The sequence below is a fragment of the Peromyscus eremicus genome, chromosome 2 (genome assembly GCF_949786415.1).
Source record: "Peromyscus eremicus chromosome 2, PerEre_H2_v1, whole genome shotgun sequence".
NCBI classification, from domain to species: Eukaryota; Metazoa; Chordata; class Mammalia; order Rodentia; family Cricetidae; genus Peromyscus; species Peromyscus eremicus.
Window position 1 is genome coordinate 11893300 of NC_081417.1, and position 25788 is coordinate 11919087.

The 25788-nt window shown below is 41.8% G+C and overlaps 1 protein-coding gene across 1 annotated transcript in view; it reads left to right on the forward strand.

Moving 5' to 3' along the window:
- The first annotated feature begins 13022 nt into the window (after positions 1-13022).
- The window catches only part of Rab2a (RAB2A, member RAS oncogene family), a 90010-nt gene continuing 77244 nt past the window's right edge, over positions 13023-25788 (forward strand). The window contains exon 1 of the mRNA XM_059253832.1: positions 13023-13347. Within this exon, the coding sequence (XP_059109815.1) occupies positions 13302-13347 (46 nt within the window). The 5' untranslated portion in view covers positions 13023-13301. The remainder of the gene's footprint in view (positions 13348-25788) is intronic.

Below are 25788 nucleotides of genomic sequence, written 5' to 3' on the forward strand. Positions count from 1 at the left end.
GAAACTAGGCCTCAAAGCCCATGTCCAGTGACATACTCCCTCCAACAAGGCCACACCTCCTAATCCTTCTTATCCTATCAAAGAATTCCACTCCCTCGTGACTAAGCATTCAAATATATGAGCTTATGGGGGCCATTCTTTTTTTAATATTTATTTATTTATTTATTTGTTTATTTGTTGTACATAATGTTCTGTCTGCATGTGTCCTTGCAGGCCAGAAGAGGGCACCAGATCTCACTACAGGTGGTTGTGAGCCACCATGTGGTTGCTGGGAATTGAACTCAGGACCTCTGGAAGAGCAGTCAGTGCTCTTAACCACTGAGCCATCTCTCCAGCCCCATGGGGGCTATTCTTATTCAAACCACCCAAACCACCACACATGGCAATTATTTACACAGAACAAATAGTAAGCACTAAAAAATAATGTAAAGTAGACAGGAAGATATGCATAGGCTATATGCATAGGCTATATGCAAATTCTATGCTATTTTATATATAGAACTTGAGCACCTGTATGATATGGGACCATATCCCCATCTATACCATCTATACCAGGATATGACCACATCTTTGCATGGGATGGGCAAAGCGCTTAAAAGAACAGAGATGAAGACAGGAGTCACTTTCCTCTGGGTTTGAGAAAAACAGACTATACTAGTTTTCAACTGTTGTTTCTTCCTTTAAAGGAACTGCTTTTGGTGTGCTTTGCAAAAACTTTTGCTATAATTTAATTCTGTGTGACAGGTTAACTTTCTTGATTGTTTTTGTTACTTTTATTGCATAGTCCAATGTTTTGATAAACTCTTTGATTTTAATAATTATCATGGTCTTTGGAGAATGTTTTCTAAGACTTCACCCAAGGTATGCAAAAAAAACAAAAAAACAAAAAACTTGAATGTAGGTGAGGGTTAAACTTTCCTGTCTGAGGGGTATTAGGAGAGAAACACATAAAAACTTTCTCTTTTACTTTATTTTGAAAAAGCTCCTTGAACATTTCTCTTTTTGAAAATTTCTCTCTTTCTTTGTCTTTACACAGTTTTTATACATGTATGTTCCCAACAGAAAGCTCTGGACAATGTATGAGTTACATTTTGAGGGTCACATTGCATTTCTTGAGTAAATAATAAGCAGAGCCATTCTGATAACACATGAGAAACCACACTGTTTCACTCAGACTTGGTATGTTATGCTGACTGGTCCGCTGGAGCGACTAAAGTGAGTAACCATGGCAATGCCAGGTTCCCTGATGTGCAGTCTGTAAAGCAAGGAGGGAGGCACACAGCGCTGGAGTACTCCGCACTTTCTCAAGGGACAGTGACCTTAAAAGCATCCCAGGACCTAAACATAAACAGTTGGCTGAACCTGGAGTCTTGTATCATAAAACTGAGATTAGGAGTTTGTGGTGAGAGTCAGTTACTGAGAGAATACAGACTGTATTGTATGTCTTTAATGTGGCTTTAGTGTTATCAGCCAGAGTTTTGCAAGTGAAGATCTGGCACTAAAGTTGCTTCATGCCTGACCTTGGTTCAACAGCCAGACACCTGGGAATCTGTCCTTCTGAGATTCATTTGCAGGGGTAACTAGTCTACTCTGAATTTGCTCTGAGGTCTTAAATCATCCAATGGTATAAAAAGCTGTCTTTGTAGCAGAGAATACTGTTATTTTCCTATGTCAGCCAGAGCTATGAAAAATATCCTAGTACTATTTCTAATTATCGAAAGTATACAGCTTAAGAAGAAAGCATCTTTAGACAGTCCACAGAATAAATGTCCATAATATTGAGATGTACACTTTACATGAAAATGTACGGTAATGAGGAGATTCCACAGCTGTTTTTGCACAAGAGAAATTACAGACAGAAGTCTGTGGCCTTGTAAACCTTGCTTGATGAGGTTCCTCCACCAGAGAATTATTCATCTGGTAGGTTGACATCTGAATTATTAATTGCCATCTACTGTAACATGCCATGGACCATGGCAACTAATATAAATTTTGAGGTTTTTTATATATTTGAAGCTAGTGATTTCTTACTCAGTTTAATAGAAACCTTGCAGTTTAAGTGACATATCTGAGTTATAAAAACCTTTGAGATACATTTTCATGCCACTGGTGCTTGAATTTTTTCCCCTATCTTTGAAAATGTTTTGCACTTAACTTTATAGTAAGTATGACTTCCATTATTCCATATACATTCAATGCTGCACACTGCTGCCATGGTAGGCAGAAATGTAAGACAGTTCCAAGGTCCTGTCTCCTGGTATTCCCACTGTTCAAACATCAAATAAGGTGCTGTTGTAAACTGCAAGAATTTTCCTAACCAGCTGACCTTAAATTAAGGAAATTATCCTGAGTAAGCAGACCTAATCAGTTGAATCCGTGAAAAAGACTGCACCCTGAGTTGGGCAAGGTGGCATATGCCTGTAACCCAAGCATTTGGAATATGGAGGAAAACGAACATGAATTTAAGGTCAATGCTAACCCAGGCCTTAGCTCAATTCAAGGCGCAAGGCAAGCTTGGGCAACTTGAGAGACTGGATTTCAAAGAAATCCCTAAGGAAGGAGGGGAAGGAAGAAAGTGGAAGAAAAGACAAAGGAAGAAAAGAAAAAATGGAGGGAGGGAAGGAGGAAGGGAGGAAGATAAGAAAGAAAATGTTAGGGCATGTATATATGAAGATATCACACCCTCCTCAATGATGATATGTGAACAAACATATAGGGTCAGTGTTTCCGGAAGTCATTTATATACTGAATAACTCAGAATCATCCAACTCTACATACAAGTAAATGACTGAGTAAATAGAATCTGCAGACCTAAATTTATTCCCAACTCAACTCTTCCTTATTGCCTATAAAAAAAACTGGACACATAAACACAAGAGGAGTTACAGACATTAGAATGGGGCTGGCAGGACGGCTCAGCAGATACAGGCACTCAGCAGACACAGGCACTCAGTGGACACAGGCACTCAGCAGACACAGACACTCAGCAGACACAGGCACTCAGTAGATACAGCACTTAGCAGACACAGGCACTCAGCAGACACACTCAGCAGATACAGGCACTCAGCAGACACAGGCACTCAGTGGATAAATGCCACCAAGCCCTAGTATCTCAGTGTAATTCCTAGATCTCGTGGCACATGCATGTCCCACCCCAAAATATAACCGATCAACCAACAAAATACAATTACAAAAGTAAGTTAGAATAAAGAGGCACACAGAACTGAATAAGTATCTTCTTTTCAAGTTTTAATTTAAAATATTACAGTGTGGGGCTGGAGAGACGGCTCAGCAGTTCAGAGCAGGTACTGCTCTTGTGGAGAACCTGGCTTCAGTTTCCAGCGCCCACACTTGTTGACGAATTGTTAAACAGTCTTATTAAATAAAAAACACGGAGTCAGATACAGGGGTGAAAACCTGAGAGATCAGGGAAATAGAAAAGCCACAAGCTAACCTCACTTCACCACTTCACCAAACACCTCAGTCTCCAAAGAGAGATACTTCCTGTATACCCACGCCTATATGCCTTTCTGTTCTGTTCTCTCATTTGCTCTCTCAGCCCAGCTACATCACTTCCTCTTCCTGCCCAGCTCTGTCACTTCCTGTCTATCTGTACAGACCTCCAGACCTCTATGGTTAGTGCTGGGATTAAAGGTGTGCATCACCATGCCTTGCTCTGTTCTCAGTGTGGCCTTGAACTCAGAGATCCAGACAGATCCCTGCCTGCCAAGTGATAGGATTAAAGGCGTGTGCTACCATTGCCTGACTTCTATGTTAACATAGTGGTTGGCTTTGTCCTCTGATCCTCAGGTAAATTTTATTGGGAGACATAGTATACATCACCACACACACTGAGTAGCTCAGAACCACCTGTCACTTCTCCGTCTTCAGGCTGTGACGGCCAGGTACCAAGATGACTCTCAGTGACCTATGCCTCCGGAGTTAATGCCTCCGCCTGCAATGGACCATGAATGATCTGTGGGACCAACTGGACACAGAATTAGTAACATGTGGCTTTTGAAGCAAGGCCATAAAAAGATATTGAGGGTTTTACTTTGTTCTATCTCAGAACGCACATTTTGGAAGAATTTGGCACTTTGCCATGAGAACACTCACGTGGTCCTAAGGAGACAGTCATCTAGTAATGAACTGAGGCCCTTGCCAGCAGCCATTACCACCCATTACCATCTCCAGCCATGGCTGAGAAATGAAGTGTCACCCAATGATGCCTTAAACCAGAACTCCCAGAAAGACTACTCTTAGATTTCTGTTTTCAATTTTATTTTGTTTGTTGTTTTTATGAGATGGGGTCTCTTATAGCCCAGGGTGGCCTGCAAATCACTATGTGGCTAAGGATGACCATGAACTCCTGATCCTTGTGCCTTTACTTCCCAAGTGCTAGGAATACATGGGAATACGACCAGCATGGATTCCTGATACACAAAAATTATGTGAAAAACCAAAATTTTCCTGTTGTCTGGAGTTACGCTTCACTTTTTTATAATATATTCATTTGTATTTCCTTGTGGGGGTGGGGCAAGGTCTTGCTACCTTGCCATAGCTAACCTAGTACTATGAAACCCAGGGTAGCCTTGAACTCACAAGCTTTCTGTCTCAGCCTCACAGGCGTGGGATCAAAGGCATACATCACCCCATCTGGCTTATAGAGTTCTTAAGAACTGACTTCCAGATCCCTTAAATTAGGAAAGGAGTAAGAAACAAAGACAGGCATGGTGGCAAATGTCTGTGACCCCAGGAATCAGAACACTGAGGTAGGAGGGCTGCGAGTTAGAGGTTAGCCTGGGCTGCTGTAACTAGACACTGGAGACAGAGACAGAGACAGAGAGGAAGGGAGGAGAGAACAGTAATGATTCTTGGTATAATTTGAACTACTACGTAGATACAGATTTTAATAAAAAACATGCTGGTAAAAAATTTTAAACTATTTATCTATTTATTACGTGTGTGTGTTTGCATGGCACTGTGCACACATGGAGGTCAGAGGACAATTTGGAGGAGAAGTGCTTGTTTTTTTCCCAAGCTACAAGGATTTTTGACTCTGTGGTGGTCATTTTCTTCTCATTCCATATGTTGAGAACCTTGAGACTGTTTGCACAGAGAGAGGAGACAGAAGAATGCTGAAGTGTGGTGTCGCAGTTCTCAGTAACATTTATTTTGTCTCACACAAATGACATCGGTGACACGTCCTTCTGGGCCCACTTCTCCCAGGACACAGCTAGCTTCTCATTTGCCCTGAGAATAGAGACAAAGCGGGTCTCTCTTTATTGACACTTGACTATCTTTACAGAGAGAAAAGAAAACACACTGGAGCACACGTGAGGTATGTTCCTCACATGCTGCATCCTAAACGCCAATCTTTCAAATCAGAAATATCTAGAGTTTAACACAAAGCGCAGGACATACTCAAAACAAAGTGGGGTAGGGGGGGAGTGAGGGGAGTGGGGGTGGTGGCTGAGGGAGTCAGCTCAACAGTAGACCACATGCTCAGCATGGACGAGGCAGTGGTCCAGTCCTCAGCACCAAAACCGAAAGATGACAACAATTTTAAAAGGCAAATGGGAGAGGGATCTAAAAACCTGTGAGGTCGGATGTCTGCTGATACCAATAAACCAGGCATAGAATAAACGTTTTTTGAGGTTGCAAGGTTCTGTAGAATGGGCTGGGGCGATAGTTTATACGGTAAAGTGCTTGCCACACAACCATGAAGGCCCATGTTCAATCCGTACCACGCGTTTAAAAAGTGGTGTGATTGTAATCCCAGCACTAGGGAGGAAGAGAGGCAGATCTCTGTATCTTGCTGCCAGCTAGTCTACCCAAACCATTGAGCTCCAGGTCCCAGGGAGAGACCCTGTCTCATAGAGCAAGGTGGATGAAACCCAAGACATCTGAGGTTAAGGTCGACCTTTGGCCTCCATATGCACACACATGCATGCGAGCACACACACACACACACACACACACACACACACACACACATGGAGGGAGGGAGAGAGAGGAAGAGAGGGAGAGAGGGAGAGAGAGAGAGAGAGAGAGAGAGAGAGAGAGAGAGAGAGAGAGAGAGTCAATCAATAAAAAAGTAAAGGTTCTGTAGCAGTCTGTGTTGCTGTTGTCATTTTAAAGACAGAGTCTTACTATGTAACCCAGCTTGGAAATCGAGAGTCTCCTGCCTCAGCCTCAGCTGGGATCCCTGGAAGAAATGGGTCTCTTAATATAGTCGGATACACTGTAGAGAATCATACATGTGCAATATAGTATGCATGTTTCCTCCTAGCAGTAATGTGCTTTTTAGAGTCTGAGTCTATCTGCAGTATCTGTAGTATGTGAGCAGCTAGACCATCTCTGTTGGGTAGATGGAAGGTTACAAGAGGAGTTCTTCAGGGTCAGTTTGTCACTGGAAAAACAGACTTCACTTCAGGTCTCCTGAATGCTTCTTACAGAGATGCTGGGGGGAAAAAGAGCCAATACTATTCTCAACTATTACTATTATTATTATAGTAAGAGTAATGGAGTAAAATAGTAAATACTAGTAAAATAATATTAAGAAATAGTTACTATATTAAAATAATATAGTAAAATAGTAATTACTATTTTAACTCACTTTTAAGTTTTTACTAATTATTATTTCAAATATTTATAAAGTGCTGCCTTATAAAAATGAGATTATGCTGGGCGGTGGTGGCACATGCCTTTAATCCCAGTACTCAGGAGGTACAGACAGGCAGATCTCTGTGAGTTCAAGACCAGCCTGGTCTACAGAGTGAGTTCCAGGACAGTTAGGGCTGTTACACAGAGAAACCCTGTCTTGAAAAAAACAAACAAACAAACAAAAAACAACAAAAAAGAGATTACTGTTATTCCAGTGTTGACTATTCCTCTGACCCATGCATGCACTTGAACTATGCCACTCCCCAGAACTTCTATTACTAACCATCAATCGATAGGTAAGAGAATAGCTTACACATAACAGGAAGTTTCTTACATCTCTGCACACACTGACGAAGGATATAAATTTGCCGTTTCTGATTTTGAAACCTGGGGCTGTAGCTCAGTGGTAGAGCCACTGCTTCTATGTTTAAAGCCTTGGGTGCAACCCCCAGCAGTACAAAACAAAAACAAACATATATTTATATACATTATACACATATACCTCTACATTTGGCTTTTCAAATAGGCTTTTTGAAGGATGAGCAGAATGGAGCAGTAGACAGAAAAATGGTTTCAATAGGTCATAAAAAGAGAAGTGTGGTGATTTGAATGAGAATGACCCCAATAGGCTCATGTTTGAATACTTGGTACCCAGTTGGTGGAACTGTTTGGGAAGCATTAGGAAGTATGACCTTGTTGGAGGAGGTGAGTCAGTTGGGAGCAGGCTTTGTGGTTTTAAAAAAACAAGCCGGGCGGTGGTGGCGCACGCCTTTAGTCCCAGCACTCGGGAGGCAGAGCCAGGCGGATCTCTGTGAGTTCGAGGCCAGCCTGGTCTACCAAGTGAGTCCCAGGAAAGGCGCAAAGCTACACAGAGAAACCCTGTCTCGAAAAACCAAAAAAAAAAAAAACAAAAAACAAAAAACAAAAAGTCCAGTGAACTCTGCATCTTTGCCTTGTGGCTGTTGTCTCAAGATGTAAGCTCTCGGTTATTGCTCCAATGCCACATCTGCCTGCCTGCTGCCATGCTCCCTGCCGTGATGGTCATGGACTAAACCTCTGAAACTGTAAGCAGGCCCTCAGTACACTCTCCTTCTGTAAGTTGCCTTGGTCATGGTGTCTCTTCACAGCAGTAAAAAAGCAACTAAGATGAGAAATGAATCGGAGAATACAAAGAGTGTTGCCCCACTACACTGGAAAAGGCAAGAGAGCAAAAAAGCAAAGCAAACCAGAGGGCCTGATGCACTTGGAGGACCCGTGAAGGAGTCACATCCTGAAGGTACTCCCTCTGTAAAACCCACTCCCTGTTCCCAGGAGAAATCGCAGGCCTCTGAGATAACGCAGCCTATCTCCTGGAGCCTTCAGCAGCCAATGCTACTCACTAGTGCAGTGAAACTCGAATGTCCACCAAGGAAGGATCCTTGGAGGGTTCATTTCACACCTGCAGTTCTTAGTGACAAGTGAGAAAAAACACAAGGAAGGGGGGTGGCTTCAGTTGAATAGTGGCTGCTGTGTGCTCCACATGGTGTAGACATTTCACAGAAATAGTTTCAAGTTTAGTTTTTAGGAATTTATACTCAAGCTTGTTCAACAGATACAGCAATAAAGTCAGGATTTGAAGCTTATTCTTTGTAGCTGGCAAGTTTCTCCGGTCCTGTGGCCCATTATAAAATAATCACTCAGAAGCTTATATTAATTATAGCTGCTCGGCCATTAGCTCAGGCTTATTACTGACTAGCTCTTACATTTAAATTAACCCATAATTCTTATCTATGTTTAGCCATGTGGCTTGGTACCTTTTCTCAGTTCTGCCTTGTCATCTTGCTTCCTCTGTGTCTGGCTGGTGACTCCTGACTCAGGCTTCGTCTCCCAGAATTCTCCTCTTCTGCTTGCCCCACCTGTACTTCCTCCCTGGCTATTGGCCAATCAGCATTTTATTTAACAACCAATCAGAGCAACACATATTCACAGCATACAGAATGACATCCCACAGCAATTCTTCCTCCAGAATTGGTGCTGAGCTTATTAAGCATTTCCTAGAAAACCATCTCTATAGGGTACTTAGACATGACTAAAAGAAGCCATCTCACATGGTTCTTGATTATTTCTGGGTCACAGTCTTTTGCAAGAATGCCTCCCATAAAATTGCACAAATGGAAATATATACATTATTTTTTGTAGCATTTTAAGAGACTGGATAAGAAGAAAATTACAATCTTCCATATTCCTTCCTATTCTATATTTCTTCCCCCTTTCTCAGAATATGAGGGTATTGAAAACCAGAGAAAATGGAAACAGAAAATTTTGTTTTGAGACACTAAATACAAAATTCTAACATAGTATTATGCTATGTTAAAAAGAACTCGAACAAGGAGTCATTAAAAATATAGTCATAAGAGTCTTTAAATCCCACAGTTTTGATCTTCAAACCACCAGATATGATGTGACACTGAGACATGAGGCTTTGGGAACTCCTTCCCAAGAGAACAAAAGTAGCTGCAAATCAAATTCAATGGAAAATCCCAGAAAGTCTACTGCCACTTAGCCTGGGGAAGTTTTATTGAAAAATACATTTGATTTTTTACATAGGCTAAATAAAATATCTTAAATGACATTTATGCAACATGTATTTATATCTCCATTTACGGAAAGATTTAAGGCAATGTATATGTTTGGAGAAAATAAAACAAAATACTATAAGTGACAGAAAAGAAAGACAGAGAAGGAAGAATGCCTCCTCCTTTTGAGACTGGGGTCTTGCTGCACAACTGAGACTGGCCTCCAACCATGCTTCCACCTCAGGCTTCAATGTGCTAGGATTTTAGATATGTGCCACAATGCCTAGCTTCCAAACTGACTTTAAACATGAACTCACGGAGTGATTAGACCTTTATATCCTTAAGGTAGTTTTTAGAAAGCATGCAGCACTTAAGAATTTTATACTTTTAGTATCAAAACAAATTGGGGCTGGAAAGACAGCTCAGCAGTTAGGAGAGCTTGATGCTTTTCCAAAGGACCTGTTTGGCTTCCATGCCCCACATCAGGCAGCTCACAACCTTCTGCAACCTTTAGCTCCCCAGGGACCCTCCAACACATGACATATATTCACACACGAAAATAATAATATAAATCTCTAAGATTCTTACTGTGCTGGGAATGGAACCTCAGGGCTTTAAGCATGCTGGGCAAGTGCTGCATCACTGAGCCTCAACCCTAAGCCTTACAATGTTTAAAATATTTTAATTTTTCTTCCCTCCCCCACATATTTTCTTACTTGCTCTTCAGTTCATTTTGTTTTCATGTGTACACATGTATATGTGTGTGTAGATGTAATTCTGAATGGTCTTATAAGAAACACAGAGCCAAATGCAGAGTTAAAAGCCCAGAGATCGAGCAGCAGCCAACAGCTAAGACCGCCTTCTTACCCCTCGCTGTTGTCCTTCCCTTCAGAAAGAGACCTACTTCCTGTGTGTCTGTATTTTTATTGACTTTCTGTTCTGCCTTCTCACTGGTTGTAAACCCAACCACATGACTTCCTCGTCACTGTCTGTACAGACCTCCAGGTCTATATGGTTGGTATTGAGATTAAAGGCATGTGTCTCCAAGCTGGCTATGTCCTTGAACACACAGACTCTGCCTGCCATGTGATCGGATTAAGGGCGTGTGCTACCACTGCCTGACTTCTGCTAAATGGCTTGCTCTTAGCTCTGACCCCCAGGCAACTTATTTTTTCCTTATTTTTTGAGGCAGGGTCTCTCAGTGAACCTGCAGCTTGCTAATTCAGCTGGATTTCCCACTCAGCAAGATCAGCCTGTGTCCACCTTCTGGTGCTGAGGATCTGAACTCAAGTCCTCATGCGTGTACAGAAGTCATCTCTCCAGCCCATACATTGATTTTTCAAAGCACCTATCATGCATGTTTTCCAGAGACGTGAACTGGAGCGAGGCTCAGGGGAAGACTTGACAACCAAGTGCTTGTACTGGTGAGATGGCCCAGCAGATGAAGACACCTGGCCCTGGGCCTAGCAGTCTGAGTTGGATCCTGAGACACACATGTTTTGGTAGAAACCAATTCCAGGAAGCTGTATGCCAACCTACCAGGGTGCCATAGTGTACACATGCCCACAGTCACAGATGTATACAACAATCTAGCAAAAAATTAGAAACAAAGATCAAGTCCCTGCTCTTCTCATTAGATCATACAGTTGTGCAGCAGCTGGGTCATACAGTTGTGCAGCAGCTGGCCTCTGTAATCTCTGTGTACTAATAAAGAACAGTTCTGCACATGAACACTGCACCTGGGACACTGTGGCCCTGGAAACTTCACAGGGGAAAGATTGCTGCCTTAACTGGTGCCTTTACATTTGGAGATCGGATAGACATACAACTAAGCAAGTTCACATGTAAGATATCCTAACTGACAAACTTCAACCTTGTACAGACCCATACACTGAGAAGCAAATACAATTTGTCACAATCATCCAGCTACTCAGCACAGAGCCAAGACCAGAAGTCAGGTTGCCTAAACTCTTTATACCACATTGTCTCTAGAGCTATTATATATTTCTGTGTTTTTTTTTCTTCTACATACCTAATTCTCTCCCTTCATAATTTCCCTTGTGTCTCCTGTATAAAGCTCTATATGTATATACCTTGGCACAAAAGGCCCTGCGTGGCCTGGCACAGACAACTTCTCTGGCGAGCTATCTCCTCTAGGGGGAATATTCCTGAGTCCAAAGGAGGTTAGGCTTCTAAAACATTCTATTGGATTTTCAATTCCAGTAACTTTTCATGTCAAATTCTTGTCCTATCCCTGAAACCTGGGCAAACCACCTCTATTACAGCAAAACCTAGTGAGTTCCCACTTTGCAGCCACGCAACCAACTACAGCCATCCTAGCACGATGGCATCAACAGTAATCACAGAATGACAGATTCCCAAAGGGAGAGAATATCAGTTAGCAGGAAGCAGGTCACTAAACCCCACTCATCCTTCCTCCAGCAACATTTCTTTCCATTGCCAACAGAACAGGGTTTGAACCATTAAATCAGCTTCCTTATACAACTCTAAATTCCCTGAACAGATCTATAAACATTGAATATTCTGCTTATTCCTTGTGTGTGTGTGTGTGTGTGTGTGTGTGTGTGTGTGTGTGTGTGCGTACATGTGTGGTCGGTTTTCTCCTTCCACTGTGGTTTCCAGGGAATGAACTCAGTTAGGCTTGCGTGGCAAGTGCTTTATCTATTCAGGTATTTTGGGGGGTATATTTTTTTGAGACAAGGTCTCATGCTAGAACCCCCAGTGTACTGAAGAATGATTTAGAACTCCTGATCCTCCTACCTCTATCTCCCAAGTGCTAAGATCGTAAATGTATGGCTGGCTTGTGGTAACCTTTGTCCCTTTGATATACTTTTTTTTTTTTTTTTTTTTTTTTTTTTTTTTTTTTTGGTTTTTCGAGACAGGGTTTCTCTGTGTAGCTTTGCGCCTTTCCTGGAACTAACTTGGTAGCCCAGGCTGGCCTTGAACTCACAGAGATCCGCCTGGCTCTGCCTTCCGAGTGCTGGGATTAAAGGCATGCGCCACCACCGCCCGGCCCTTTGATATACTTTTACTCATATCCGGTTCAGACATAATCTCTCTAGAAAACTATTCAGATACTTAAACTAACTCTGTCCTCTACTTTCTTCAAAGTCTGGGCTTTTTAAGAACTGAGATTGCCTCTAGTTGCTACTATTGGCAATATATACAGAATACATTCAAAGGCAAAACAAACACAAACACAAACACAAAAAACCCTGCAAATTGCACACACACACACACACACACACACACACACCAATGAAAATGAAGACTTTTCCCCAATCCCATCATGTAACTTAATATCAGGTGTTTCCTTTCACATTGCTTCTGCACATATTTCAGTGTTTTATACATAAAACATACACACAGAACATGATTAAGCCATATACGTACCCATTTCATAGCGCTTAGAATCATGCTCTGATATATGCAAATGTTATCTACTTGAATATTTATGCAGATTTGCTTTTGTTTTTACAGAGTTTTAGGAGCAGCCTAACAGCATAGTACTCCATTACAGGGACATACCAGGCTTGCTTCCGCCCGATTTAGTTTCCCCAAACACCAGCGCCGCCGAGTGCGCGGGGCTCCCACGTTCCCAAACGCCTTTTCAGTCGTCGGGCGCGGCCCGGCACCGAACGCCCTCCCCACCCCCGCCACGCGGGGCGGCGGCGGAACCCAGCGGGCTCCGGGCTCCCGGCGCCTCCCCCGCACCCGGCCTGGTGGGCGGGGCTCCGCGGTGGGCGGGACTCGGACGGGCGGGCGCGGCCACGGCTCCTCCCCTCTCCTCCGGCGGCGCCGGCGGCGGCAGCACTTCCGGGTCGGCGCGGAGGCGGGGCGGAGGCGCCGCGGCTGTTATTGTTCCGAAGGGCTGGGCCGCTGGGATCCGCGCTCGGCGCTGTCAGTTCGCCCCGCTGCCCCTCGGCCCTTTCTGCTGGCTCTGACGGCGGCCGACGGCGGGCGGGGCCCGGGTTCGCGGCCGAGAGGCGCCGGTGAGGGCGCGGAGGAGGCGCACAGCGGGAGGAGGAGCCGTGAGCCTGGCACGGAGCGGCCGCGGCCATGGCGTACGCCTATCTCTTCAAGTACATCATCATCGGCGACACAGGTGAGGCCGGCGGCGGGCCGTGGCGGACCGGGGCGGGCAGGCGGGGCAAACGGCGGCGGCGGCGGCGGCGGCGGGCGCGGGTCGGGCGGCGCGGCGCCTCCCTTCCTCCCATCCTCCCTCGGTTCCCTGGCCGCCGCTCCATTTCCGCAGTGCTGGCGCTGGTGACGTGGGCGCTGCGAGCGGCCGCGGCCTGGCCGGGCCTTCCCCGCTCCGCCCGGGCCCGCTGCAGCCGGGCCCGTGGCAGCCGTTTGCGACTCCCGGAGAGTGTGACAGCAGGGCGGCGGTCCCCGGGGCCCCCGCCTTGACTGTCTCTGCGGCCCGAGGAGGGAGAGGGAAGCTGAGCGAATCGGAGCGTGACGGGCCCCGGTCTGGATTTTTGTCCCTGATCCCACCTCCCCGACCTGCACGCTTCCGCCTAGGCCTGGGCAAGGCGCACCCTGAAGTGGGGCAGCCTGTTGAGAGAAAATTATTTAAAAAACAAACAAAAAAAAATTTTTAAGCATTCTCAACTTTCAAGTCCGAATAAGTCAGATCACATCACATGACTTGATGGCAGGGCCGTCCCTTTCAGGGTCATTAAAGCACTATAGAGCCCTGGCGACTTTTGCCACGTGTATGCTGGGGTTATTTGATTATTTGATAGTAATGCAAGGCGGGTCAGTGCTCAGGGTGTGAGCATACTCAGGTATGCTGATTGACGACTGATTTTTTTTTTCCAGTTGTGTCAAGTCACAACTGCTGATTTTCAGGTGACCTCGTGTACATTTGAAGCAAAAAAAAAAAAAAAAAAAAAAATCAGTTCCCAATTAAAAATATGATCCTAATAAGTTTCTCAAGCAAATAAACAAGCTTTTTATGAAATACTTTGAATACCCACGATTTGGGCCTTACTTCGAGTCTAATAATAAACCTAAAGCTTGTTCAGGTGTTAAAACTATTAATACACCAGAGTCTGATTTCAGTGGTGACAGTTGCACAACCCTTTGCACAACTTTGGAAATGTAGAAGCAGCTTGAGGTTGCCTTATGATGTCGTAGTAGGCTCTATAAGTAACTGGAAGTATGTTGGAAGTTTTAAAATAAAAACTTTCTGCTGTATAGTTTTTCAGAAAGGTTTTTTTTTTGGGTGTGTGTATATGTGTGTGTGTGTGTGTGTGTGTGTGTGTGTGTGTGTGTGTGTATAAGGAAACTGGATCGTTTTCTGTGCAAGGTACTGGGTAAAGCCATAATTTGTAAACTGGAAAGGAGGGATCTAAAACCACTGACTTAGAGAAAAAGAAAATTGGAGATATCAGATGAACTATCATATGCCCGGGTTTGTGAAACAGAAATGACTGACCACTTGGCCGTCTCAGCAGTAGCAAAAATTAGGTTTAGAATTTGCGTGGTATCTTGTTTTTACTGGGAATTTACTGTGGATTAATAAAAGTAATGTGCAGGGAATAATGGGACTACAAATAAGAGCAAGCTGGTGCTCCATTCTCATGAAATTTGTCCCCATCCCCAAACAGTTCCTGTGCATTTGGAGGGAAGGCACTCCTTTCTTGGCATTCTGTTCTGACCTAGTTCAGGCACTTGACTGCTTGACACTGAGCTGTAGAGTAGCACTTTGTCCACACTTCAGTTCAACTAGTATAGTTTAACATCAGTGTAGTTTTCCTGAAATGTCTGTGTCAAGAGGCAAACTCCTGCTCATTCATGTCTTTACCTTTTTAGCTTGACCCTCAGTGGACTATAAAGTTCCTGCCTGCTCTTCTAGCATTCTTTCCCACTACATCACCTTCTCTTGTCTGATGCCCAGTGGCGAGTTTTTGAAGCTTTCGTTGGTCCCTCTTCCTCCATCTGTTTGGCCTACCTTCTGCCACAGTCTTTCCCTATGAAATTTTGTTAGTCTTTTAATAAAAGCCTTGCCCAGGTCTTCCAAATGCCTGCATAATCAACATATCTTGATCTCTTTTATATTCCAGTTTTCTCCTGGTACCTTGACTATTTATTGTCTGGATTATATTTCTCAATTTGTGTCATTTTTTCTGAAGTTAATTCCAGACTGATTTTATAGGTATTTGTGTAGGCATCTGCATTTGCTTATGTACTTCTTGAGGGAGGAAAAGGTGTTCTGTGTGGCTCTGTGCTTTAGGACAGACTTAGTCAAAGGTAGGTCTCATGTACTTGATTAAATTAACAAGGAGCCAAACAGACCACTCTCTTTATGTTACTATACGATAATAATTTCTCTCTCTCAGTGGAGAGAGAGAAAACTTACTCTCATGAGTTGTCTTCTGACCTCTATTCATGTGCATACACAAATATATCAATGAAAATGAAATGTAAACACACTTTGATTTCCCAAAAGAAAGGAACCCACTGAGCATAGTTTCACTTTCCAGAGATTCTTTCATAGATGATGTTTTCTTTTTTAACATTTGCATGAACAAGGTGTTGTTTTCCTATTGTAATGCCAGATGCAGTTAAAATGTAGTTTCTGTTTTCATTGGTAATATCTTTCTGAGAAATCATTTAGAAAATGTGTCTGTATATATAAAGTGGAAAGTGGTTTTGCTTTGAGGAAGCCTGATCTAATAATATAAGTAGATGATTATCAAAAGAAAAAGTATGTTTCAGAAATCTGGCATCTCTGAGTTTTTAACCTTATCACCAGTTCCTCCTGCTGCCTCATCCGATGCACAAATGCACAAGCCAGTTGTGTCTACTCCTAGCTAAAAATCCCTTTTTTCTCTTTGCCTAGATGATGTTAATACTTTGTTTTCTGACCGACTCCTCTTCATTTTAAGATAGTGAGAGACCACACACTTCTCCTATTGGATTATAGTGGTCTCTTCCTTCCCCTTCTCTGTTCCTCTACTCTTCTTCCCCACTGAAGCTTTCAGTTTAAATGATCTTTTTTACTGGGAAGGCTTTTCTTGTCACTAGTTTTTAAATAAGTTTGTATGCCCTGAGGGAGGTACTACAGGGCCTTATTTAGGAGGTGACATTTGGACTGAGATTTAATAATGAGCACAGTCAGATTCATGATATAGGCAACAGGGAATGCCAGCAGTTCAAAAGAAGTACATACTTGAAGCATTGGGTGACCTGGGTTAGAGATCTGAGAGCCAATCACAAATGGAATCCTCTTTGTCCAAGATTTCATTATTTGAACTGTTGAAATTATGAAGTCTTTTAAATTTTATAGGTATATGTGAGTGCATGCATGTGTGCATGTGTGCAAGCGTGCATGCATGCGTGCATTCGTGCATGCCTGTTGCCTTTAGAGGCCAGAAGAGGGTGTCAGATCCCCTGGAACTGGAGTTGTGATCTACTGTGTATGGGTGTTTCAAACTGAACCCGTGATCTCTGAAAGAACAGCAAATGCCTATAACCACTGAGCTATCTCTCCAGGCCCCAAATTAAGGAATCTTATGGGGAAGAAAAAAAAAGTATCATAACATGAATATATTTATTAATAAGCTCTCACTGTAATAAATTCCTCCCCAGAGTTCCTTATTTATCCCCACACTCCTTTGACGTCAGGGTTTGGTGACTATACCATAGGTCAGATAACTGCAAAGTGAAATTACAGATCCTGCACCCCAAAATTCAAAGTCTTATTTATTTGGTGAATATTATTTTGGAGCATTAGTTCACATGTAAAACCATTGACACCTGGGAATCTGACAGTTGCCTTCTGGGATCAAGTGGGCGGTGACCTTTCTTTAGTGAGCAGGACAAAAGGCTAAGAAGGTCTTCCTTCCTTCCTTCAGCGAGGAAGAGCCACCTGAACAGTACAGTCAGTGACCACAGAGGAGTGGTCACCAGCATTAGATTCAGTAGAAATCAGACTCTTGATGAAATGGTGTGATGTTCTGATGGTTTGCACACTGCTGGATTAGGAGGTGAATGCGATGCACAGGGCCAGTTGCAGAAATGCAAACTGTACATGCATTTCTGCTCTTTGAAGATACATTTTAAAATATATTGTGCACATATGTAGAAAAGGTCCTTAACGCTGTGTGTTTAGCAGTTATTTCTGGAGTGGAGAGAATTCAGCTTGTATTAGGAAAGTTGGTGTTGGCGAAATAAGGTTTTCTATACTCTTTCTGTTTTTGTTGTTGCTTTTGAGACAGGGTCTTGGCTGTCCTGTTACTGTGTGTCCTATTTTGGCCACAAGCTCGTGGGAGTCCTCCTGCTTCAGTCTCCTGAGTGCTGGAATTATAGGCATGTATCACCATGTCCAGCTATCTTCTAAGTTTTAATATTGTATTATCCATTAAGTTTTAATACTGTAGTATTAGTGTCCATGTTGTTCTCTTCCCTGTGTGCATGCCCCCATCAAGTTTCCATCATATCTGTCAGTTTTGTTATATTCAATGTATTTCATGGCGCTGGATGTTTGGGGGAACATTTTCCATTAGCAAGAATCACTACTTGAATAAACCCCATGGGCTACTTCTATACTGCCATGCACCAAGCTTATGCCATTTCACTTCTCTGGTCATCCTCAGTCTTAGAGGCTGTGTCCTTAACGCAGAAGACATGGAGCCTCCTCATTTCATCTTGACTTCTAATTTTCTGTTAAACCTTCTCACTTGATTTCATCTACTTTGCTTATTTACAAGCTTTAAAATGGTCTACATTTTAGCTGTTGTTCTTTGCTTGTAAGTAAAAGATGTTTCTCAAAAAGATGCTGGATTCCCTGTGCTGTCACAGCCCGGTAGTCACCTCCCTTTAGTTCTTGCATGTTTCTTCTCAGATTCTCTTGAGATGTGTTACTAGTTCCACAGTGGCTGTTGTTTATTTTTAGTAGTTTTTGTTAACAGTAGTAGTACTTTAATATACTTCGCCTGGTCAGTGGCGATCCTTTAGACTAGTTGTTCTAAATTGATTCTTCTTGCTGATGGACTTCTGTTTTGTGGATTTTTTTTCTTTTAACATACTCCCTAAGGAATACCGAGGCTAGGTTTATGTCGACGTTTCTATCCCATTAGCTTTTAGCACTTTCTAGGTGGTAAATTGTCAGAAAGAATTCTTGTTTTTTTTTTGTTTGTTTGTTTTGTTTTTTGTTTTTTGTTTTTTGTTTTTTTTCGAGACAGGGTTTCTCTGTGTAGCTTTGCGCCTTTCCTGGTACTCACTTGGTAGACCAGGCTGGCCTCGAACTCACAGAGATCCTCCTGGCTCTGCCTCCCGAGTGCTGGGATTAAAGGCGTGCGCCACCACCGCCCAGCCAGAAAGAATTCTTAATGCTTTTTATAGTTTCTGTGTAATATCAGTGCCATGTTGTTTATCCTTAGCCCTTGGTTTGGGTGATTTATTTATTGAGAGAGGATCTCACTATATAGCCTAAGTTGGCCTCACATAATTCTTCTGCTCCATCCTACTCAGTGCTGAGATGATAGACTCATCTCCTTGTTTTTGCTTTGTTTTTGTTTCCGTGTGTGGGGGTCCTGTTTTGGTTTTTTGTTGTTGTTATTGTTTGGTTTTTATAGACAGATTTCACACAGCCCAGGCAGGCCTCTGTTTCTTGGTGCCGGGAAGAATGATGTTGTAAGGATCCTCTTGCTCTCCCCTTCTGAGTGCTGGGGTTACAAGGCATGGACCACTTGGCACAGCCTGGTTTGTTGTTGTTGTTGTTGTTGTTGTTTTGTTGTTTTTTTTTTTTGAGTTATGGTCTCCGTTTTGTAACATAAGTCGGCCACAACCTCAGATCCTCCTGCCTCTGTCTCCGAATGCTGGAATTACTGGCTTGTACCATTGGGTCTGTTATCTGTTAATCCCTCAAATCATTCGTTAGGTTTCTATTTTACAGATGAAGAAAAGTAAGCTATGTTGATTAGAAAGAGTTATTTTTAGTATGTGGTAGAACAAAGACCTTGGGCTGTCTACTGTGCTGTGATATTTGGTGACCTAGCTTCATTCCATTTGGCATCCTTCTCCTGCCTCAGTTTTACCTTTTTTTTTTTTTTTTTTTTTTTTTTTTTTTTTTTTTTTTTTTTTTTGTCTGAGACAAGGTCTCACTGTATGGCCTTCTGACCTGGGACTCCCTGTATAGACCAGGCTAGCATCAAATGCATAGAGATCACCTGCCTCTACTCCCCAGGTGCTAGGATTAAAGGGGTGTACCACCATGTAAGACCCCTCAGTTTTGCTATTTATAGCTATGATAAAGCTTAGATTTCTCCCAATTATCTTAAATATTCTCTCTCTCTCTCTCTCTCTCTCTCTCTCTCTCTCTCTCTCTCTCTCTCTCTCGTTTTCTGAGACAGGGTTTCTCCATATACTTTTGCTGCCTGGCCTGGATCTCGCTCTATAGACCAGGATGGCCTTGAACTCACAGAGATCCGCCTTCTCCCAAGTGCTGGGATTCAAGGCGTGCGCCACCACCGCCCAGCTATCTTAAATATTCTCATCTTCAGGTATAGCTGATGGTGACTGTTGGCTGTGACCAAATTTAGAGAGGAAGAGAAAATGAATATTGATGGCTGTGTTATTGCAGCCAGCTCCTTGAAGGCAGAATGGTGCCTGGCACAGTCAGTACTGTTATGAATGATACATGTGTGACATGTAGGTTTTGCTGGACAGGCAGCATGGCATTTACGAAGTTATTTTTCATTTCCAGAAATTGTAAAGGGCACAGAAATTAGTTTTATGTAAATGAGGGATATAGGCTATATTAATTTTCTGTTGTTACCATAATAAGCTACCAAAAAATTAGCTCAAACAAAACAAATTTATCTTAACATTCTACAGTTCAGATGTCTTGGCAAAAGTCAATCCCTTGGCAAGGCTGGTTTCTGTTCTGGAGAGTCCTTGCTCATTCAGGTTGTTGGCAGAACTTAGTTCTAATAGCTGTAGTTATAGGGCTCCTATCCCTGTCTCTTTGCTGGCTGTCATCTGAGGGCTTTTTCCAACCTTTCATAGCCATATATACATAACAACTACACACACACACACACACACACACACACACACACACACACACAGGGGAGAGGGAGAGAGAGCGCTGGTTCTTCTTCTCTCTCTTCAAAGGTAGTAACAGACAGTTGTCCATATTTTTTCTTGTGTCTTGTCTTTTTGTTTTCTTTCATTTTGTTTTTCCAAGACAGGGTTTCTCTGTGTAACAGCCCAGGTTGTCCTAGAGCTCGTCTTGTAGACCAGGCTGGCCTCGAACTCACAGAGATCCACCCGCCTCTGCCTCCCGAGTGCTGGGATTAAAGGTGTGGACCACCGTGCTGTCTTTCTAAATCTCCTTGTGTTTTCTCGTTAATCTAGGAGTCTCCACTTTTAAAGATGCATGTAATTAGGGTTCATCTGGATAAACAAAATAACCTTTCCTTCTCCAGATCTTGATTCTTGTTTTTGTTTTTGTTGCTTGGTTGTTTCTTCTTTCTAGGCCTCACTGTAGAGTCAAGGCTGATTCTTTTGATTCTCCTAAATTCCTTATCAAATTGTCTTCTGTGGGTTTGCTAATCTCTTGGTTTGTTGAGTTGCTATTGAGTGCTGCATAGTTCTTTAGTCCCTTTATTTAAAGAAATAATACATGTACTCATATAATCAGGGCAGAGTTAGATCTATCCAAAGCTAAGATCAAATACTTTTCTCTGATGCTTACAGCTATGTGTAAATTTTCTTTGAGTTTTAGTGTCTTTATAACATGGGACAAACGTCTTCCAACAAGGCCACACCTCCTAACCCTCCCCAAATATTTCCACCAAGTAGGTGCCGAGTATTCAAACATAGAAGCCTATGGGCACCGTTCTCATTCCAAATATGTGGCTGTGAATTGAGTAAGAAATGGTAATAGCCCATCATCCCTTTGTTTTGTTTTCTTGAATGTTTGTGTACTTACCTCATGTTTGTTTTAAAAACTAACCCAGATTTGACCATGCTGCCTAGTATCCAAATAATACAGATTAAAAAACAAGTTATTTTGCTCTCTGTGAGTCCTAATATATGGATTTCTTTCTCCAGCCTCCACCCTCGTCCCTACCCTGCCCAGGACATTTCTGCTTACCTTTCTTATTTATGACCAAGTGGTACTTTTTAATAGTCTGCTTTGGCTGGTCTTTAGCATTCCTAGCCTGTGTTGTGTTTTCTTGGACTTACCATATTTTGTTTTGTGTCTAGATGGTTTGTATAAGCTTCCTTATATTAAGATGGTTTGTTAACAGTCATTTTATTTTATCCTTCCTATCTGTTTGTCTCTGTCCATCTGTCTATCCTTCCATCTTCAACTCTACTAGTGATTTTTTTCCCTGTATGTGTGCATTCATTTGTGTGTGTACATGTGTATAGGCATGTGTGCACATGCACATAGAAGTCAGAAGTTAATGCTAGGTGTCTCTGCACTTAAGTTTTTCTTAGTAGAGTGTGTTTTTTGTTTTCTTGAGACAGGGTCTCTTGATGAAGTTGGAGCTCACCAAATTGGCTAGACTGGTTGGCCAGCGAGTTCCAGGGACCCTCCATCTCTGCTGTCTACTTCTCTCTGCCCACCCCCCACCCTGCACTGTATTACAGACACTTATCACCATACCAGGTCTCATGCTTGTTTGGCAAGACCTTTACTGGCTGAACTGCCTTCCCAGCTTCCACTAGTGATTTTTCTTTTTTTTTTTCAAAGACTCAGGATTTCATTTTAGGGCAGACCTGAATGATTACAAGAAACAGAAACCCACTTCAACTAGCTGAGGAAAGAAACTAAAAATTCTAAAGATGAGAGTGCAACACAGGGTGCAATATGCCCATAATCTCAGCAAGTTTGATATTGAGGCAGGATCCGGAGTTCCAGGCCATTCTGAACTTCATAGTGAATTTGAAGCCAGCTTGGGCTATATAGTGAAACACTGTTTCAAAATAATACTAGTACTAAAACTAGTACTACCAAAAATAAGCTTATAGAATACAAGAAAAACTGTAAGTTGGGGTATCATGGGTGTTTGTTTACTGAGAAAGTTTGCTTGAAGTACTTATGTGAAATGATGACCTAAATTGTTCCAGGATAATAAACTCAGTCAGATACTGAGATAAAGACCTGATAATTTTTAGTAGCAGTAGAAAGTCGATTGGCTGACCCTCTCTCCAGGTTTTTCCTATCTATTGGCCTGGGAAATCACTCTTCTCTCTTCCTGTCTCTCTCTAGCAGACCTCCTCAGTCCTGCAACAACTCTATGGCTAATCCTGGTCAGCCAATTGCTGACTCCATACTTCGACTCAAGGTGGCTTTATATCAGCACAGTGGAATGGCTGTAAGAAAAATTGTCCTATAGCATTTCCCACTTTTGTCTAAATAAAAAGGAAAGGTTTTAACTCTAACATAGTAAAACTATATATAATAAGAACAATTTTCAAGTAAGAAATACATTCACGATGTCCAGTCCATTAGTATTTGGAAAATTCAGAGAAAATACTCTATTGTCTATTCTATCTTAGTGAGTCCAAAGTTTTGTACCTAATTTTTTTTGTTTGTTTGTTTTTTGTTTTTCAAGACAGGGTTTCTCTGTGTAGCTTTGCGCCTTTTCCTGGATCTCACTCTGTAGTCCAGGCTGGCCTTGAACTCACAGAGATCCGCCTGGCTCTGCCTCCTGAGTGCTGGGATTAAAGGCGTGCACCACCACCGCCCGGCCCCTAATTTATTTTCTATCATAACTAAGGAGAACTGTAACTATAACTGTCTAATTTTCAATCCCATGAGAGATTTGAAAAGGATATAATATTACCTGAGTAAACAGGAAGTGCAGAGCAAGCAACTTCCAAAACTAAGAAATGACAGAGACATCTGGCTGCCTAGACAGTTACCACAAGGTTCCTCTGTAATGTCAGGGCATCCATCTTCAGCTTACAGGCCTAAAATATCTGATAGACTATTCTGTGAAGCAGGAATTTTGAAGGACTGTCCTACCTTGTCTTGGCAAAGTTCAGCAGTTGCCTTCTTTTGTGTCCTGCTTGTCCAATTTGGACAGCATACTGTCAGCAGTTGAGGCAAGGGCAGTTTCTTTGCCTGGTAGCTAACTATGCCACAAATGAGAGCAAACTCCATATGGTGGTTCTTCGATACCTGTCATCCTCTTTTGAAGTAAATTGGTGCTGCCAGGAGCAGACATATCTCACTGGTGTGAAAAGCCTTATGTTATTAAAACATTAAAATGCCATATTCTATAGTTCTCAAGTGTTTGAAGATCATCTATTTAAAATATGTCTCTGATTGACCTTGAAAACACACCTAACATGACTAAATAAGTTTGATTGTTATAGATGAGTAACTACTAAGCCATATTTCTTTATTATCCTAAATAACTTTCAAGGACTAGAACTTTACATTTTTAAATGAGATGCATAAGTACAGTACCTTAAACAAGACATAGAAACATAGTACAGTATAACAAAAATAAATTTAAATTTGTATCAATATACAAAAATCCATACCAATATAAAATATTTGAGACTAGTAGTTGCTTTTTTAGTTTAAAAGTAGATTCAATTATCTACCCTTTTATCCTGTCATTTCTATATTTCCCCTTTTTCTTTTCAGAAAGGGATCCCAGACTCTAACCTCCTTTGCTTAGTTTCCTTCCTGACCATGACCAATAACAACTTGCAACTAACCTCCCTAAACAGTGACAAACATCTATAATCCACCAAAGACCAAAAACCACCCACCCCACCTCTTGGGAATGTGGCCATTGTGTTCTTAAAATTACTTTCTGCTGTCTGTAGGTGACAGCATCTTTAGGGGACTCTGAGAAAATTGGGATATAACGGTCAAGTCCTGGGAGAGCTAGCTGTTGTCCAGTCTTGGTGTGATGGGAAAGTGCAGGGCTTATCTGAAGTCCCAACTGGAGTAGTCTAGAGGCTGGACCATCTTAGCTAACCACTTTGAAGTTGTCATGAACAGTTTGTAGTGCAAAGATGATCTTTGGGTAGTGATTGTCAGCTTAGTGGCACTACCACAATCCAGATGGGTTCGTCATTGTGGGGCCCCAGTGTCCTTTTGGAGAGAGACTTCAAAGGTTGCTGTTAGGAAGGCTCATGGTTCACTGCAGAAAACTTAAACATTTTAAATGTCATATGCAGCAGTTATCAGAGAGCTTAAAGGATCACAACCTATTAAATACATCTGGGGTATACAAACTTAATTCCTAGTTACCTGCTTCAGACTCACGACCAAAATCACATACAGGAAGCTAGATGAAGCTTATTTCTAGAATTAGTTAATACTCTATATGACCATTAATATCACAACAGAAGGCTTAAATATATATGTATATTAAATATATATGTGTGTGTGTGTATATATATATATATATATATATATATATATATATATATATATATATATAAAATCTTAAAAATTTAGGGATAATATTTATACCTTAAGAAAAGTTTTAGAGAATCAAAATAAAACCAAAGGATTATGAGATTAGTGACAATAGAATAGTCTCTAATTTTGTTTTTTCTTCTGTTTGTACCGGGTGGCTCTTCTGACATGAGACAGAGATTTGGGATTTTTCTTTAACAAGCATGCTTGGGGTTAGAGAAGGAGAGAGTTATACTCCAACTCTAAAACCAGCTTTAATTTTTAATTGAACTGGGACTACAAAAAGACCATCTGCCTTATATGTCTTTAGAGAACAGTAGAAACAAACATTTGGGAAGATTTATGAGATTTTATCCTATTGGAAATGTGTTACGACCTTAGGCCAATTTACCCTTTTTCTTGGAACATTTTTTTCTGGATGATTCATCCTTCTTCAGATGTCTTATTTGTCAGTTGCTTTCCAGATTCCTTAATTGGTTGCTTTTATTTTCCTGGAAAGATAAAAACAAAACCCTGCTCCAACCTTAACTTTAGGGAGTTTCCCTTCTTGGCAGGTTGAATGACCAAGCTGTGTGATGAACTATCATGTCTCCTAATCAAGACATCTCTCTTGTTCAAATCTAATCTTTATCAGTATTGAATGTATCTATAGATTTCCTTCTCATGTAGAAACAAAATCAAAACCTCTTCCCCAGTGTAACACATACCCCAGTTTCCATTCTGAGGTCAACATATCCTTAAAGTAAGTTAATAAAGCATTGTTTAATCTATCTCTGGGGGTCTTGATTACCCCTTTTTGTTTATTAAACATATCTTTTAAATTGTGATTGGATATTTTTCTAACTGCTTGCCCTGTAAGATTGTATGGTATATCTGAAATATGCTCTATGTTGCAATATGCAAAAAAACAAACAAACAAAAACAAAAAACCAACCCTGTTTCATTTTACTAGAGGCGTATACTGGAGCATTATCAGTCTTAATTTGTACAAGTATTCCCATAATGGCCATAACTTATTAGATTCAGCCTTCTCTGAACTCAAAGCAGTTGCCCATTGAAATTCTGAATATGTATATATAGTATGGTGCACATACTTTAATTTTTCAAACTCTGCAAAGTGAAACACATCCATTT